Raw genomic sequence first — 16,096 nt, 5'->3', positions numbered from 1 at the left:
ATTAATACACAAATATTTGTGTAACCCATTCATTAATACACAAATCCTGTGTGTTGGACACTGTGCTATGCTCAAGGGATGTAGTAGTACACAAAAGTTTCTTACCCTCATTGCATTTAGTAGTTTAGACTTATATGGTTATGATGATGTGAGATAATTTATATGGAGCTAATACTTTAGGGGTATTTAGGTAACACAATAAGGATTGGTTTCCTTGTTCCCTATGACTATGGTACCCACTCTCCCACCCTTAAAAATGTATAGTCATGTGTGGTAGCTAAGTTGTCACCCTGGATTTAGCACTAGTAAGATGTTAAAATTTCTCCTTGTATTACATTTTATACCTGTAACATAAGGGCTTCATTGCCTCTGGGGCTCGGCAAGTCTAGGAAGTATCTTGTCTTAACTGTCCATTACTCTTTATCCTAGCTGAACCAGTCAAGGTAATGGAAAATAATATAATTATGTACTAATTTTACTGATGTGAGGAAGTGCAAAGGTTGTAAGCAATGCTATTTGCACACCACTGCCATCTAGTGGAAAATGTATAATTTTCAAAAACACTGGGCAATGAATGTCTGGAGAATTGTAGGCTGATATTCAGAATAATTAATGCTTTTCTTAATGAAATGATTAAACAATGAGTAAAACAAAATAAAAAAGAAATATTGGGAAATTCTAGAAGCAGAATTTCTTTATTACTCAAATGTGAAAAACTATGTATTCAAGGAAAATAAGTTTACTTATAAATTAATCAAATCTAATAAATATATTTTTTCTCTATGTGACTTACTTTAGACCAATTTATTTAGATATAATTCCTAGATAATACAATTCAGCCATTTTCAGTTGTTCAGTTAACTGGCTTTTAGTATGCTCACAGGGTTGTGTAAGCATTACCACAATTTTTGAACATTTTCTCACTCAATTATGACAGAATTGGGATGTTAAAAAATCGTGCAACATGAATTATATGTAAGCAAAACCTCTGAAATAGCTGAGTTTGAAAGAAAGTTTATCAATTAGACATATTAAAGATGTGCTGGACTTTTGCAGATTAAAAATTTCCAAGCTTTAAAACACAATGTACAGTTGTACAATCGTTTTCAATGCATGATTATTGGAATGACATTTATGTTTATTTCACATGAAATTTGGTTGTCTTTTGAAATTTTTCCCTAAAATCTCATGAATTTTTAAAAGCAAGAAGTATACAAGTATTACATGTTAATTAAAATTTTAAATAAAAAATGATAAAGTATTTACAAATTTTTGTGTTAAAAGACTTCAGTCTCAAACTATGATGTAAATATAATGAGGTTTATTTGGCTGGTTGGTGATACTACTTTCCATGTATTATAGTCAATGAACTAAAAACATTTTGCCCTTTTTGCAAACTTTCTATAGATTTTACTACCAGTATTTTTTGGTGATCAGTTAGTAACCTTCAGATTATTCATTTTTCTTTTATTTATTTATTTTTAAAAATTATATATTTATTTGAAAGGCAGAGTTAGAGAAAGAGACAGAGAGAAGTCTTCCATCTTCTGGTTCACTCCCCTGGTAGCCACAACAGCCAGAGCTGCATCGATCTGAAGCCAGGAGCTAGGAGCTTCTTCTGGGTCTCCCACATGGGTGTAGGGACCCAAGGACTTGGGCCATCTTCTACTGCTTTTTCAGGCCATAGCAGAGAGCTGTATCGAAAGTGGAGTAGCCGGGACTTGAACTGGCGCCCATATGGGATGCTGGCACTGCAGGCGGCAGCCTTACCGGCTACACCACAGTGTCGGCCCCCAGATTGTTCTATGTGAATATGGAGAGCCTCACTTTGTCCCATCTGTAAGGCTACTGGTACTGATAATGTATGCAATCACCTAGCCTGGCCCACACACTCAAGAAATGGTTATTTCTTTCTTCTTGAGTTTGAATGCTTTCCTTTGAATTTGAGAATAGTATTTAACACTCGATTTTTTTCCACAATAAAACTGATCTTTCTGTTTCTATTAGATGACACACATTATTTAAACGTATAGATCTCAGGCCAGAATTCATAGGCATCCTTTAGTGGTTATAGCTATTAAAGAAAACAAAAATTGGCTGTGACGCACTAGGTTAATCTTCCACCTGCAGTTCCAGCATCCCATATGGGGCCGGTTCAAGTCCCAGCTGGATCGGCCAGTTCTTTGCTATGATCTGGGAAAGCAGTGGAAGATGGCCCAAGCGATTGGGTCCCTGCACCTGGGCATGGGAGACCCAGAGGAAGCTTCTGGCTCCTGGCTTTGGATGGGCCCAGCTCTGCCCTTTGTAGCTATTTGGGGAGTGAACCAGTATCCTTTCTCTCTGTCTCTCCCTCTCACTGTCTATAACGCTACCTCTTAAATAAATAAATAAACTCTTCTTAAAAAATAACAAAAATTAAAACGAATTACAATTAACATAATTAAAAATTCAGTTCTCAGCTGAATAAATCGTGTTTCCTGTCCTCAGAACCAATTTTCAGCTAGTGAACAGCACCCACACAGGACATTTCCAACACAGCAGAAAGATCAGGTGGGCAGCACTGCTCTAGGGATCAAGAATATTGGGTAAACTTCCTACTTAATTACTGCATTCCTAGGTACCTTAGTTGTTTGGGAAAATTATTTTAATATCCCTATTTTTCTGCCGTGCCACCCACTTCTTGCTCAGGTAACCAGATAAGCTGCTTTCCCGACCCACATAACTACAACTTCACGTTCTCACCTCTCTGCCTTGGACACCCTCTTCCTTGTAGCTTTCTCAGTCCTTCCCTCCCTATTTCCTTCGCTTTGTCACAATCCCTTCTTGCAGTTTCTAGTCCTGTTCTATTCTGCTTTTCTGTCATTAGCACTGTCAGTTCCTACTTACTATATTTCTATGTAGTTCATGTATAATAACTTTATTGCACTTTACATCCTGCCCAGGCCAGTTGTAAATCAAGGAAAATCGGGGCTGCAGGATTCAGTGCTTGTATTTCCAAGCTGCTTGCCACAGTCCTTGTCTAGCCTAAGCACTCATTTTATTTTTACATGATTTGATCGCTGTGACCAAATAATCTTGGATTAAAAACAAAAAACAAACAACAACAAAAAAAACCAAAAAACCAAAAAAACAAACAAAAAAAAAACAAAAACCAAAAAACAAAAAACCATGGAGTTCCCATTTCAAGGGAGACCTTGTAACACTGGGAATATACATAGATAATTTAATTCTTTGGTTAGGTAGAAGCAAACAAGCATAATAAGCCGGTTTCGAGGGGCTACGCCGATGCTATGCTCCAAGTACACTCACTGGTCACGTTAAGACTTGGCCCGCGGCTCCAAGGCTTTCCGCCTCTGTGAGAGTTGAAGTCCCGCGAGACCTGGGGTCCAATCAGCAGCGTGGGTGGAGCCCGGCATTTCCGTGTCCACCGGAAGCACATGGCTGACCAGACCTGCGAGTGTCATCGAGGCCCTGCTGCAGAACCACCACCATCGAACTCGGGGCGCGGCCTCCCGCCTGGCCGCGGCACAGGGGAGGAGGAGAGCAGAGCTACTGGCCCTGTGGTAGGTGCGGGACTGGCTGGGAGAGCCTGGGCTGAGCAGCCATGCGGTCCTAACAGCGCAGTTTGGGCCTGGGTCTCCCTGGAGAGGAGGATCCAACCGCCCATTTTTAAGGAGTCTCACTCCAGCCCCTGTGTAGTAGGGTCACGCAGCCCCCACCTGTAACAGGAGACTTTTTTGTGAAGAGCCTCTCTGACGTGTGAGCCTTGCTCGCACACTTGACGTGGAGGCGGCCTCGTGAAGCGCAGTTTCGAAAGCTGGATTCGCGGTTCCAGCCTGGGGCCTCAGTTGCAGTGGCCGTTGCTACCTTTGGGGGTTCACAGACGTGAGGGGATTCCCTCAGGGTCACATGGCTACGACTGTCCCCCGATTGAGGATTCTTTCCAGGACAACAGGCAGAACCCCGCTTAACCTTTTTTAAAGTCTGTTCAGCATTCATCCTTGAAATACTCCAGTGAGCTCCCTCCCCTCCTTCATCACTTCAATTATGTGGACTTCGTAAACGTTGGAAATTTTATTAGTGCCTTCATTGTCTTCTTACACTACAATATGCAAATGGTGTAAACCAGCATTAAAAAGTATTTCAGCTAGTCCTCTTTAAGCACTCTCAGTTGGGAAAAAAAATTAAATCTGCAGTGCGTCAGCTATTGTGTTCAATACAGGGTGGCCTAGATGATTCTTCAGTGGGTAACTACAGATTTTTATATTGCTTCACCTCCCCCCTTTCACTGCCTCTCTCTGCTGCCTACCAGGTTGTGATCTCAAACAATTCTCTTTATCTTTTGTGTAGCGATAAGAGGAATGAATAGTATCTATCATACAGGACTCTTGTGAGGATTAAATTAGTTAATATATAAAGGACTTAGTGTATGCTCTACACATGGTAAGCACATACAAATATTTATTCTTACTCTGTTTGGTAAGAATCAGTAAAGACTATTCTTACTCTGTGTAGTCTTGGGATTACTTCATTCTTGGATGAGCAGTCATTCCCATTCTAAATGTCACATCTTGGCTATTTCAGTGAGATATTTCTTCTTAATACTGGTAGAATGCCAAATGACTAAAGGACAAAATTAGTTTCTTTGAAATTCTTATCTTCTCAGGATATTCCTTGATATTCAACTCCTTCCCTTCGGTTTTAATGTACTTGGAAGAGAGTCATTGGTATTTACATTGGCAGGATTCAGTGATTAAAGATGGCAATGATAAACATTTTAATTGTAAGCAGTGCTGGTTGTTTGAACAATGGTAATGGAAAAATTTTTACAAGTGATCTGTATATATGAGTAAGGAGTTTGTGTTTCTGTTTTTCTTTTTCATTTTTAGTGTCTGGTTTCCTGAATTATGAATAACATTTAGTGGGTATGAAAATCAATTTGGTCTTTTTTCTCTATATAAAAAATCGTAAATACAGATTCTCTAGTTAGTACTTACATGATATTTTGTTTTTGTATGATACAAACTTTATGGTTATAGTCACTATATTTTGCTAAAAACCATAATTTGCATTTGTGGTAGAAATTTTCCTCTTTATAACCCCTTCTCAAAGCCTCGCTGAGTTCTGAGCCTATTCAGATAATTAATAGAATAGATACATGTAAACATTGCATGCAGTATTTTGAGTGTTATTTGTAATGTTAAAGTAGTCTTCTCTTGAAATTTTTTTAAGATTTATTTATTTATTTGAAAGTGAGAGTTACAGAGAGAAAGAGAGAGGGAGAGAGGTCTTCCCTCCACTGGTTCACTCCCCAATTGGCTACAATGGCTGTAGCTGCGCTAATCCAAAGCCAGGAGCCAAGAGCTTCTTCCAGGTCTCCCATGTGGGTGCAGGGGCCCAAGGACTTGGGCCATCTTCTACTGCTTTCCCCAGCCATAGCAGAGAGCTGGATCGGAAGGGAGCAGAGCTGGGACTTGAACTGGGACTTGAACCAGCGATCATATGAGATGCCGATCCTGCAGGCGGTGGCTTTACCTGCTATGCCACAGTGCTGGCCCTGGATATTTTTTCTTATTTCACTTTTTTTCAAACCTAAAATATTAATAGCTTAGTTGTTTTCAAAACTGCCCAAGGAAAACTACAATCTTCCCATTATGTGGATCATTGACACTGTTAATAGATTTTCATGCAGAGTTAAAGAAATTAGGAAGATACTAGTTTTGCAGGTTGTTGTTAGTAAAGTACTAGCTTTTCTCTGAGTAATAGATAACTTTAAACAATACTGTAGTTTTCAAATTCAGAAAATAACATGAACATTTTCTAAGTGTTTAAGACTGTACTGGTAAAGGTATTTTTGTAGTTTTTGTGATAGTAATTCACTGTGTTCAAATCCATCCTAATCCTCATCTTCCATGCATTCATTCATCACAGAACAGGAAACCATTCGTTACTATTTCAAAGTATAATTTTTTAGTTATTTCTTACATTATTTTAGGTGGGGGAGGCACTTATTTATTGATGTAATGGAATTTTTGGCAGGTTTAGGCAAATACCTTTATACAGAATCTCTTGTATCTTTTTGTTACTGTATCATAAGCTCTTCCCTGCCTAACAGTTTATTTTCCACTGTGTTAGCACTAAATACATCAATTCAAACAGAACTCGGTAATGTTATTTCTGATTGCTTTCTGATAATGTTTGGCCTGGTCTGGTAGATTTGTTTGCAACTGAGTGTGTAAAGTAAATGAAGAGTTATGTTACATATGTTGCAGTGTTTCATTGTTTTCTCTATGATTTTGAAGTTTACAATTCTATTATTATAGTATATATATAAGTTGTCATAATAAATGTCACATTTAAGCTCTTTTCCAGCTTGCTCTTTTCTTTTAAATAAGAGAATGCAAAATCATATCTCTATGCTTCACATCATTTTTTTTTTTACATGTACTGTTTGGAAGTGAAAAGAAAAAGCACATGATTGACCTGTATAAATTAACATAATTGTGTGAAGTCTGAAGTAAAACCAGATTTACACCAATACCAGTGTCTGAAGTAGCTATGGTTAGGTATTTAGAATAAGCCTGGTAAATGAGATGAGTAAGTTTTTATAAAATTAGATTCTGTAATATGTAGACATAGAACACACATTAAATGGCATTAAAGTATGTATATTTTAGTACATTTTTGTTTAATATCATTAGCAGTCAGTTCAGCCAAAGTGATACAATTCCTTTTTTTTTCAGCTTTGCAAATCTGATATTTTCTTTGGTCTGTGGTTTAAGGTTCCTCTGCAGAGCAAAATGGGAGATGCTGAAACAGGCAAGAAGATCTTTATTCAGAAATGTGCTCAGTGCCACACAGTAGAAAAAGGTGGAAAACACAAGACTGGTCCAAATCTCTGGGGTCTCTTTGGCCGAAAAACAGGACAAGCACAAGGATTCTCTTATTCTGATGCAAACAAAAACAAAGGTAAAAACCAATAGTTGTGGGAGAGAACCACAGACTTTGTAGCAAAGAAGAAAGCACATGATATAGCATTATAATTTACTAACTTGCAGCCTTAAAAATGGACCCCTATGTTTATATGAAATAATGATTTGTATTATAATACCTGCTTTATAATAGCAACATCCTTTTGATCAGAAGAATTAAAAATCATATGTGGCATAGGTTCGTGCCTATGTGGGATATTTTATTTTATTCAGTGCGTAATCTTAAAAACTGTGAGCTAGTTTTTTAAAAAATTGAATATTTTAATGGTATAATAGTAATTGTGATTGATTTTTTCTAGGTGGAAAGGATACAACAGTAATTAAAGTGAGAAAGCATTTTAGGATTGAGATTAAAAATGGTTAGGAAAGAGTATATCTTTGAGAAGCAATTTGTTACTCCTGGATGTGGGTGTGTGTCTTTGTGTGTTTATTTAACTGGATTGCTGTATCAGATTTTCTTAAACAACGGTACAATTCTCTTGAATTTTTTTTGTGGCTTAGCGTATTATATAGGCTAGAATTTCAGATCACTACTATTTTTAATTTATTTTTATTGAAGTGAAATCTATGTAACATACAATGAGCCATTTTATAGCATACATTCAGTAACATTTAGTGCATTCACAATATTCTATAATGAGTCCTTCTTAGTTTCAGAACTTTTTGTTTTTATAACTCCAGAGCATCTGCACTCATTAAGTAATCTCTCCTATTTTCTCTTATTCCCATTCACTGGCAACCACTGATCTACTTTCTATCTCTTTGGATTTTCCTATTGGATAATTTATATAAAAGGAGTCAGATAATATATGAATTTTTTGTGTCTGGATTCTTTCACTTAGTGTGATCTTTCTTTTTTTTTTAATGATTTTATTTGTTTATTTGGGAGGAAAAGTTACAGTGAGAGGGAAGAGACAGAGACAAAAGTCTTCTATCGCTGGTTCACTTCCCAGATGGGTGCAATGGGTAGAGCTGGGCAGATCTGAAGCTAGGAGCTAGGAGATTTTTCCTGGTCTCCCACGTGGGTGCAGGAGCCCAAAAGCTTGGGCCATCTTCTACTGCTTTCCCAGGCCATAGCAGAGAGCTGGATCGGAAGAGGAGCAGCTGGGACTAGAACCGGTGCCCGTATGGGATGCTGGAGCCACAGGCAGAGGACTAACCTGAGCCACAGCACCATCCCCAGCATGTTCAAGGCTCATATGTTAGCACTTCATTCTCTTTAATAGTTGAATTTCAGGTAGTGACATGCAGCTGCATACTTCCAGTCTCTTTGTCATCACATGTTCCCTGGGTGTCTCTGGCTTCAGATGGCTATTTTTAATAAGGATGCTAGCCACTTTGGATTAAGGACCCATCTTATTTCCAGTGTGACCTCATTTCAGCTTAACTAATCACAGCTACAGTGACCTATTTTCAAACATACCCACATTCTGAGCTAATGGGGGTTAGCAGCTCAACATATCTGTATTTGTGAGACAACCATATAAAAGGGTGTTATAGATATAAAACAAATCCATAGGTAATTGATAAAATACCCATACTGTAAGTAGATAAAGACAATCATGGTGCTGCATTAGACACCCTGCTTGGGACACCCACCTGCTTGGGATGCTCCCATATCCAGGTGTGTGTGTTCAAGTCCTGGATACGCTCTAGGTGCTAGCTTCCTGTTAATGTCACCCTGGGAAGCAGTGGTGATGGCTTCAGTGATTGTGCTCCTGCCACCCACATGGGATTGAGTTCCTGGTCCTGGCTTTGGCCTGGCCCAGCCCCATCTGTTGTGCACATTTGGGGAGTGAACTAACAGATGAGAGATCTCTGTCTTTCTGTCTCAGCCTTTTACAAATAAAATAAAATAAATAAAAAAAGGTAAATAAAATAAAATGTAATCTTTATGTCAGGAATATTTTGGCATCTTTAAAAATATCAGTATACTGGCCGGTGCCATGGCTCAATAGGCTAATCCTCTGCCTGCGGCGCCGGCACACCGGTTCTAGTCCTGGTCGGGGCACCGGATTCTGTCCCTGTTGCTCCTCTCCCAATCCAGCTCTCTGCTGTGGCCCAGGAGTGCAGTGGAGGATGGCCCAAGTGCATGGGCCCTGCACCCGCATGGGAGACCAGGAGAAGCATCTGGCTCCTGGCTTCGGATCAGCGCGGTGCACCGGCCGCAGCATGCCGGCCACAGCAGCCATTGGGGTGTGAACCAACGGAAAAAGGAAAACCTTTCTCTCTCTCTCTCTCTCTCTCTCTCACTGTCCACTCTGCCTGTCAAAAAAAAATATCAGTATACTTATTATTAACACAATATTGTTGTATTTGGGATGTGTAAGAATGCTGGGTAATAGGTGTTATGTAACCATTTGTTCTTTGTTGTGAGTTTCTGGAAGGAACCTCTGAAACGTTGTAATTTTCCAGATGACAGGATTGTCTTTGTTATCATAGTTGGCACCTGGCATAGGACGTGAGGTTATAATAAGATGACTCATGATGAGCTCCTAGATACATCAGGATTGGGGCTGACCTTGCTTGAAAGAGCAACCATGTGATTAGAGAATTAGGACTTCGAGTTTGGTGATGTTAGTCCAACCTCCAGGTGTCAGAATGGGGGCTAGAGACTAAGTCCAGTCATGGAGCCAGTGGGTCAGTTAGTCTTGCTCAAGTGATGAAATCCCAGTTTAAAATTCTGGAGTGGTTGTTGTGGTACAGTAGATTAAAGCTGCTGCTTGGGATGCCTGAGATTGAGTCCTGCCTTCACTTCTAATCCAGCATCCTGCTAGTACTCCAACTGAGAAGCAACAGGTTATGCTCAAGTACTTGGGTCCCTACCACTCATGTGGCAGAGACCTGGTTTTGGCCTGGTCCAGTCCTAGCTGTTATGGACATTTAGGGAGTGAACCAGTGGTGGAAGATCTCTCCCTGTCACTCTGCCTTTCAGATAAATGAAGACAAGACAAAACTCTTGTGTTTGAGATCCTGCCAGACCTCTTCCTGTGGTTCGGGATCTAGCTGGTCCGGATTTGTATCTTTTATCATTAAACTATAACTGCTAAGTAGAGTGGTTTTTTAAGTTGGTGGGTTGTTTTGGGGAATTATTAAGTTTGAAGAGATTATGGGAACTGCCAAATATTCCTGGTCAGCGGTTTGAGCGGCCTGAACTTGAAGCTGGCATCTGAAGTGAGAGTGATCTTTTAGGGGACTGTGGAGTCTGTACCTACAATGAGCAGTTTGTGCCAAACTTGCAGTGCCATAGGATTTTCAGTTCACAGACTACTGAAAAGAGTCAGTTAGACTTTTTAAAAAAATACATTAGAGAACAAGAGAGAGATACAGAGACAAGAGAGCTTCTTTCCTCTGGTTCACTCCCTATACTCATACCATTAAATTTTCCACTTCAATCATTTGAAACATATAATTCTGTGGCATTAAGCACATTCTAATTGCTTTACATCTGTTCATCTACAGAATTTTTTTTGTTTCTTTCAAATTGAAACCTGTACCAATTAAACAGACATCGATAACCATCATTCTTTTTGTCTTTGTAAATTTTACTACTTTAGTTATCTGATATAAGTGGAATCTGACAGTATTTTTCCACTTGTTACTAGATTAGTTTAGTGTAATGACTTCAAGGTTCATCCATGTTGTATTGTGTCAGAATTTCCATCTCCTTTATCACTGAAAAATATTCACGTGTATATGGTTAGAAGCACATTTTCCTTATTCATCAGTGGAGACTCAGGTTGCTTCCACCTCTTGGCTGTTGTGAATAATGCTACTATGAACTTGAGTGTACAAATCTCAGTTGTATTTTTATTTCCTTTGGATATATATTCAGAAGTGGAATCATGGAATCCTATAATTGTATGAATAACTTTTTGAGGAACAGCCATGCCATTTTCCACAGTGGCTGTACCATTTTATGTTCCCACCAGCAATGTACAAGAGTTCCATTTTCTCCACATCATTGCCAACACTTCTTATTTTCTGATCTTTTGATAGTGGCCTTCCTAATATATATGATGTAGCATCTCCTGTGGTTTTAATATGTATTTCCCTAACAGTTAGTGAGGTTGACTCATCTACATTGTGTTTTTAAAACATCATTAAGTGGAAAGTGAAAATAGTACTTATATAGTGCATTGAAGTGCCATTGCATTTTTGGGCAGTAATAATTGAAGCAAGTTTTTGAAACAAATTGTTTGAATTAATTTATGATTTTTCCAGAGTTGTATGCTAATAAGTGACAGAACTAGGATTCAAACCCAAGTTTTCTTGAGACTTTAAAGAAATCAAATCATGGGGTAGCATATTAGCTAAACAAACTTATTAGTAATTAGTCTTTGTTGTGTCTAATCTTGTTAATGCATGCAGTAGGATGCACTGAATTACAAATGTGTCAGTAACTAAAGTATTTTGAAGTTCATGTTCATTATGCAAAAATTCAAAATTCCCAGTACAAATGATCAGGAAAATATGTATATTCATTTTTCCCAAACTTTCCCTAGTCCTCTCTCTTTATTGAATAATTTTGGTAAAGTCTGTAATCTCAGTATCCATATTTATACTTCAAGTATAAATATGTGCTTCTGTTATTTATCTACTTTAAGCAACATCTGTTTATTCTCCACCATGAGGGGTTAGAAAATCAAAGTGTTTATGTTTCCCATTTTTTCACACTGTCTCCTAGCTCCTTATACTCTGATATGATTTATACTATTACAGTCCACATGACCATAATTATACCACAGTTGTTTCAACATTTGTTCTACATTTAAACGGCATCAATGGGTATTCCCAATTTTTAAGTGTCTTCATCTTTTGGTTTATAGATGATTATATGATACTAATTATACCAAGAAAAAATCCCTTGGAAGAATGTTATCTCAGTTCTTGGATATTTGAAAACATCTGAGGATTTTAATTACATTTCAATGGCAGTTTGGTTGGGCATAAAATTTTGGGGAGACAAAATTCTCAGTATATTGTATGCTTCATGTTAACTTATGGTTTGGAGAAATATGTAACCAGCCTGATGGTTATCCTGTATGAGTTACTTGGTTTTATTCTTATTTTATTCTTTTCCCCTGAGTCTCAATAAAATTCTTGTTGAAATTTAGTAACTTTGTTTGGTTATGTCTAGGCACCTGTTGAAATCTTTCAGTATATTCTAGAACACGTTGTGTTCTTCTAGTTGGATTCAAGCTTTTTATTTTTGAAAGTTTTCCTTAATTCCGTGTTTTAATTATTTTCTTCTATTTAATTTGTTTTTAAAAATTTTACTTGGGTCGGCCGGTGCCGCGGCTCACTAGGCTAATCCTCCGCCTTGCGGCGCTGGCACACCGGGTTCTAGTCCCGGTCGGGGCACCGATCCTGTCCCAGTTGCCCCTCTTCCAGGCCAGCTCTCTGCTATGGCCCGGGAGTGCAGTGGAGGATGGCCCAAATCCTTGGGCCCTGCACCCCATGGGAGACCAGGAGAAGCACCTGCCTCCTGCCATCAGATCAGCGCGGTGCCCCGGCTGCAGCGCGCTACCGCGGCGGCCATTGGAGGGTGAACCAATGGCAAAAGGAAGACCTTTCTCTCTGTCTCTCTCTCACTGTCCACTCTGCCTGTCAAAAAATAAAAAATTAAAAAAAAAATTTTACTTGGGTCAGCAGTTATGTGGATTGTGAATTTCCTTTGAATATTGTTCCCGCTTTGATCTTAGAGGTGGAATTATTATTTTAAATTCATTCTTCTTTCTATCTTTTTAAATTAATATTTTGAATCCTGATTGGTCCATCAGCAACATGTGTTCTTTTTGCTGTAATTTATATATTTTTGTTTTATCAGTTTCTACTTGAGCCTTCTAACTGCAGTGAGTCCTTGAACTATAAAGATTATTTTTGAATCCATGGAAGTATGTTCATGATGTTTATCTGCCTAATGTACATAATTTTTGATGCATAGTTTTCATTTAACTTTTGTTCTTTTTATTCCTTTCTGCTGTGTGTTTGTGTGTGGTGAGTATGTGTGTGTTGTATACATTTATTTTCAGTACTCTTGTGCTGATTCCTTTTGATTATTATTCATCTTTTGATGAGGAAAATTCTTCTTGGACTAGTTATTTGTAGAAGGATAGTAAGGGTGAGTCTGACAATTCCAGTTATGTTTTGTTTGGGGTATCAGTTGACTCTTTACTGCAGCTTGCAAAGACTGGAAGCCCTAGGTTTATGCAGTCTCTGCAGTTTCTCTTCTGTCCTGTAACCAGTTGGAGTTCTTTCAAAGATGGCATATTTGTGTTTTCTTCTTCTTCTTCTTCTTATCCTTCCTCCTTCCTCCTTCCTTCTTTCTTCTTCCAGGCAGAGTTAGACAGTGAGAGAGAAAGACAAAGAGAAAGGTCTTCCTTTCTGTTGGTTCACCCCCGAAATGGCCGCCAGGGCCAGCGCACTGCAGCTGGCACACTGTGCCGATCTGAAGCCAGAGCCAGGTGCCCCCTCCTGGTCTCCCATGTGGGTGCAGGGCCCAAGGACTTGGACCATCCTCCACTGCCTTCCCGGGCCACAGCAGAGAGCTGGACTGGAAGAGTAGCAACTGGGACAGAATCCGGCACCCTAACTGGAACTAGAACCTGGTGTGCCAGCGCCGCATGTGGAGGATTAGCCTAGTGAGTTGTGGCGCTGGCCTGTTTTTTGTTCTTTAGTCCTTGCTTTGGCGGCATAGTGTGATTCTGAATTCAAGGAGACACTCACGGGGCTAGTGTTGTAGCTTAGTGGGTAAAGCCGCCTCCTGTGATGCCAGTGTCCCAAATGGATGCCAGTTTGAGTCCTGGCTGAACCAATTATAATCCTGCTAATGTGCATAGGAAAGCAGCAGAGGATGGCCCAAGTGCCTGGGCCCTTGCATCCATGTGTCCTGTTCTTTTTGAATTTAATAAACTATTATGAGTAAACTTCAGCATATGTGCATACTTTGGAAATTTTTTTTCTCTTCTTCTCTTGAGATCATTGGTATAAGTATCCTCTCATTTTGGTCCAGGTTTCATGTCTTTGTTGGTTATCCAATAGTATAAAATTTACGGTTATAGGTGCTTCTTCAAGAGTTTTACAGGGCTTGTGTTGTGGTGTAGTGGGTTAAGCCACTGCCTGTAGCTCTAGTATCTCATATAGGTGCCAGTTTGAGTCTCAGCTGCTCCACTTCTGATCCATTTCCCTTCCATTGTGCCTGGAAAAGCAGCAGTGGATGGCCCAAGCGCTTGGGCCCCTGCCCCCATGTGGGAGACCCAGAAGAAGCTCCTGCCTCCTGGCTTTGGCCTGGCTCAGTCCTGGCCATTGTGGTCATCTGGGGAATGAACCAGCAGATGGAAGATCTCTTTCTGTCTCTCTCTCTCTGCCTCTGCCTCTTTGTAACTCTGCCTTTCTAATATATAAATAAATCATTTTTTAAAAAGAGTTTAATGAAAAGTGGAGCTAGCATTTTTGTTTCTCTTTGTCCATATTCTTTTTGACTAGTTATGGAAAGGAGAAATAAACAACCTTTCTCTGTCATCTTAAACCTGTATTTATGAAATTATAGATTTTCATAGAAACCTGGGCAGAGGCACTTGATGTGTTTGGTAGAACGAATGTGAAAATTGAGAGTAGTCATAAATTCTTGACTCTAAAGTAGTTTTGTCATATTACGGCAATTACTTTCCTTTCTCTGGGTTATCAACTTGTCATCTACTTGGGTTAAGTGATCTCCAGGATCTTTTCTATTAGAAACTATCTGTGATTCTAGGAAGCTGAAGTGCTGCTTAGGTGTATTATAATTACCTTGCTATTGAGTGCAAAGGCAGTGTTATTCACATATTTGGATCACATCAGAAAGTTAGCCCTACCAATGTCATTACACAAACTGAAAGCATATTTTCACCTTTATAGGTATTGTCTGGGGAGAAGATACTCTGATGGAATATTTGGAGAACCCAAAGAAATATATCCCTGGAACTAAAATGGTCTTTGCTGGTCTTAAAAAGAAGACTGAGAGAGAAGATCTTATTCAATATTTGAAACAGGCCACGTCTTCATGAAATGCTATTGCAGCTTCAAAAATAGAAGTTATAAGCCAGAATTTTCCAATTTTAAATATTGAGTCTTTTAAAAAGTCATATTTGATCTTTCTTGATCAGCGTATAGTAAATATAAAGCTTTAAAATAAAGGTTGATGTAGTTGATGTGTTTAGTGCTGATCACATGCACTCCACTGTGAACGTGTGTTTGCTCACTAAGGATGCGGAGAGATCAAGATGGAATAGGAGAGGGAAGGAAACAAATCTATTGTGCTTCTGTAGTCATAACACACACAAAATATTTTATAAGCCTAGCAACTGATATTGATGATGGAGATAGTTTCCACATAGTTATTTCTCTGTAATTTAAATACAAATCTAAAAGACATTAGCTTTAGTTTTCATTCAGCTGTGCTTAGTTATTTGTTTTGCTTTTACTGTAAGCAATATTTAAAGTAACTTTAGGGGAAAAAAGTAAAGAAAATGAAGTTAAGTAGTTGACTTTATCTTGAGAATATTTTTGGGAAAAAGAGTGAGTTATTGATTTTGAGTGATATATAATAAAACCAATGGGGGGTGAAAAGCATGTCCTGTGTTAATAAACATTTATATCGTATAACATGTAATCTTCTTTTATTCATATTTTTACAAAACCTTGCCAGTTATACCCAGTATTACTGAGTAATATAAAGTTGGCTACAGGGAGACCTTGAGAGAAAGGGAGGAAAGAAGACACAGCCCCACCTCACCATAAATATAGAAAGAGGCCCTACCCTACTGTAATGGGAGGGAGGCTGGGTGGGTAGGTCTATATCTGGAACGATGTGGGAGTGAGGCAGACTGTGAAACAGCTATGTAGTACCACAAGTACTCTATCAACCAAATGATACTGCTCAATGCCAGAAAGAGAAGCTCTTTGCTGTCAAAATGGTGGATGGTCAGTCAGCTGGTCAAGGGTCACTGTGATAAGAATAGGCCATCCATTATCTAATTTGGACTTCACTCCCTGTGAAGTTGAGTTTTCCCTTCTGTCAATAAAGAAATATATCAATATCAATATACAAAGATCCAGAGAGA

The 16,096-nt window shown here is 38.8% G+C and overlaps 1 protein-coding gene across 1 annotated transcript; it reads left to right on the top strand.

Moving 5' to 3' along the window:
- The first annotated feature begins 6,800 nt into the window (after positions 1-6,800).
- On the top strand, positions 6,801-15,040 carry LOC133766894 (cytochrome c, testis-specific). The gene is made up of 2 exons (XM_062200719.1): positions 6,801-6,969; positions 14,892-15,040. The coding sequence occupies exons 1-2, from the start codon at positions 6,801-6,803 to the stop codon at positions 15,038-15,040; spliced, it is 318 nt and encodes a 105-aa protein (XP_062056703.1).
- Positions 15,041-16,096: the final 1,056 nt, after the last annotated feature.

This window comes from Lepus europaeus, chromosome 1, assembly GCF_033115175.1.
Source record: "Lepus europaeus isolate LE1 chromosome 1, mLepTim1.pri, whole genome shotgun sequence".
Lineage (NCBI taxonomy): Eukaryota > Metazoa > Chordata > Mammalia > Lagomorpha > Leporidae > Lepus > Lepus europaeus.
This window is presented reverse-complemented; position numbering and strand designations above follow the sequence as displayed.

Bases quoted from the DNA above. Each gene is read 5' to 3' on its own strand.
- LOC133766894 (XM_062200719.1), top strand. From the start codon at position 6,801: ATGGGAGATGCTGAAACAGGCAAGAAGATCTTTATTCAGAAATGTGCT. The intron at 6,970-14,891 runs GTAAAAACCAAT...TCACCTTTATAG, and splicing joins TGATGCAAACAAAAACAAAG to GTATTGTCTGGGGAGAAGAT.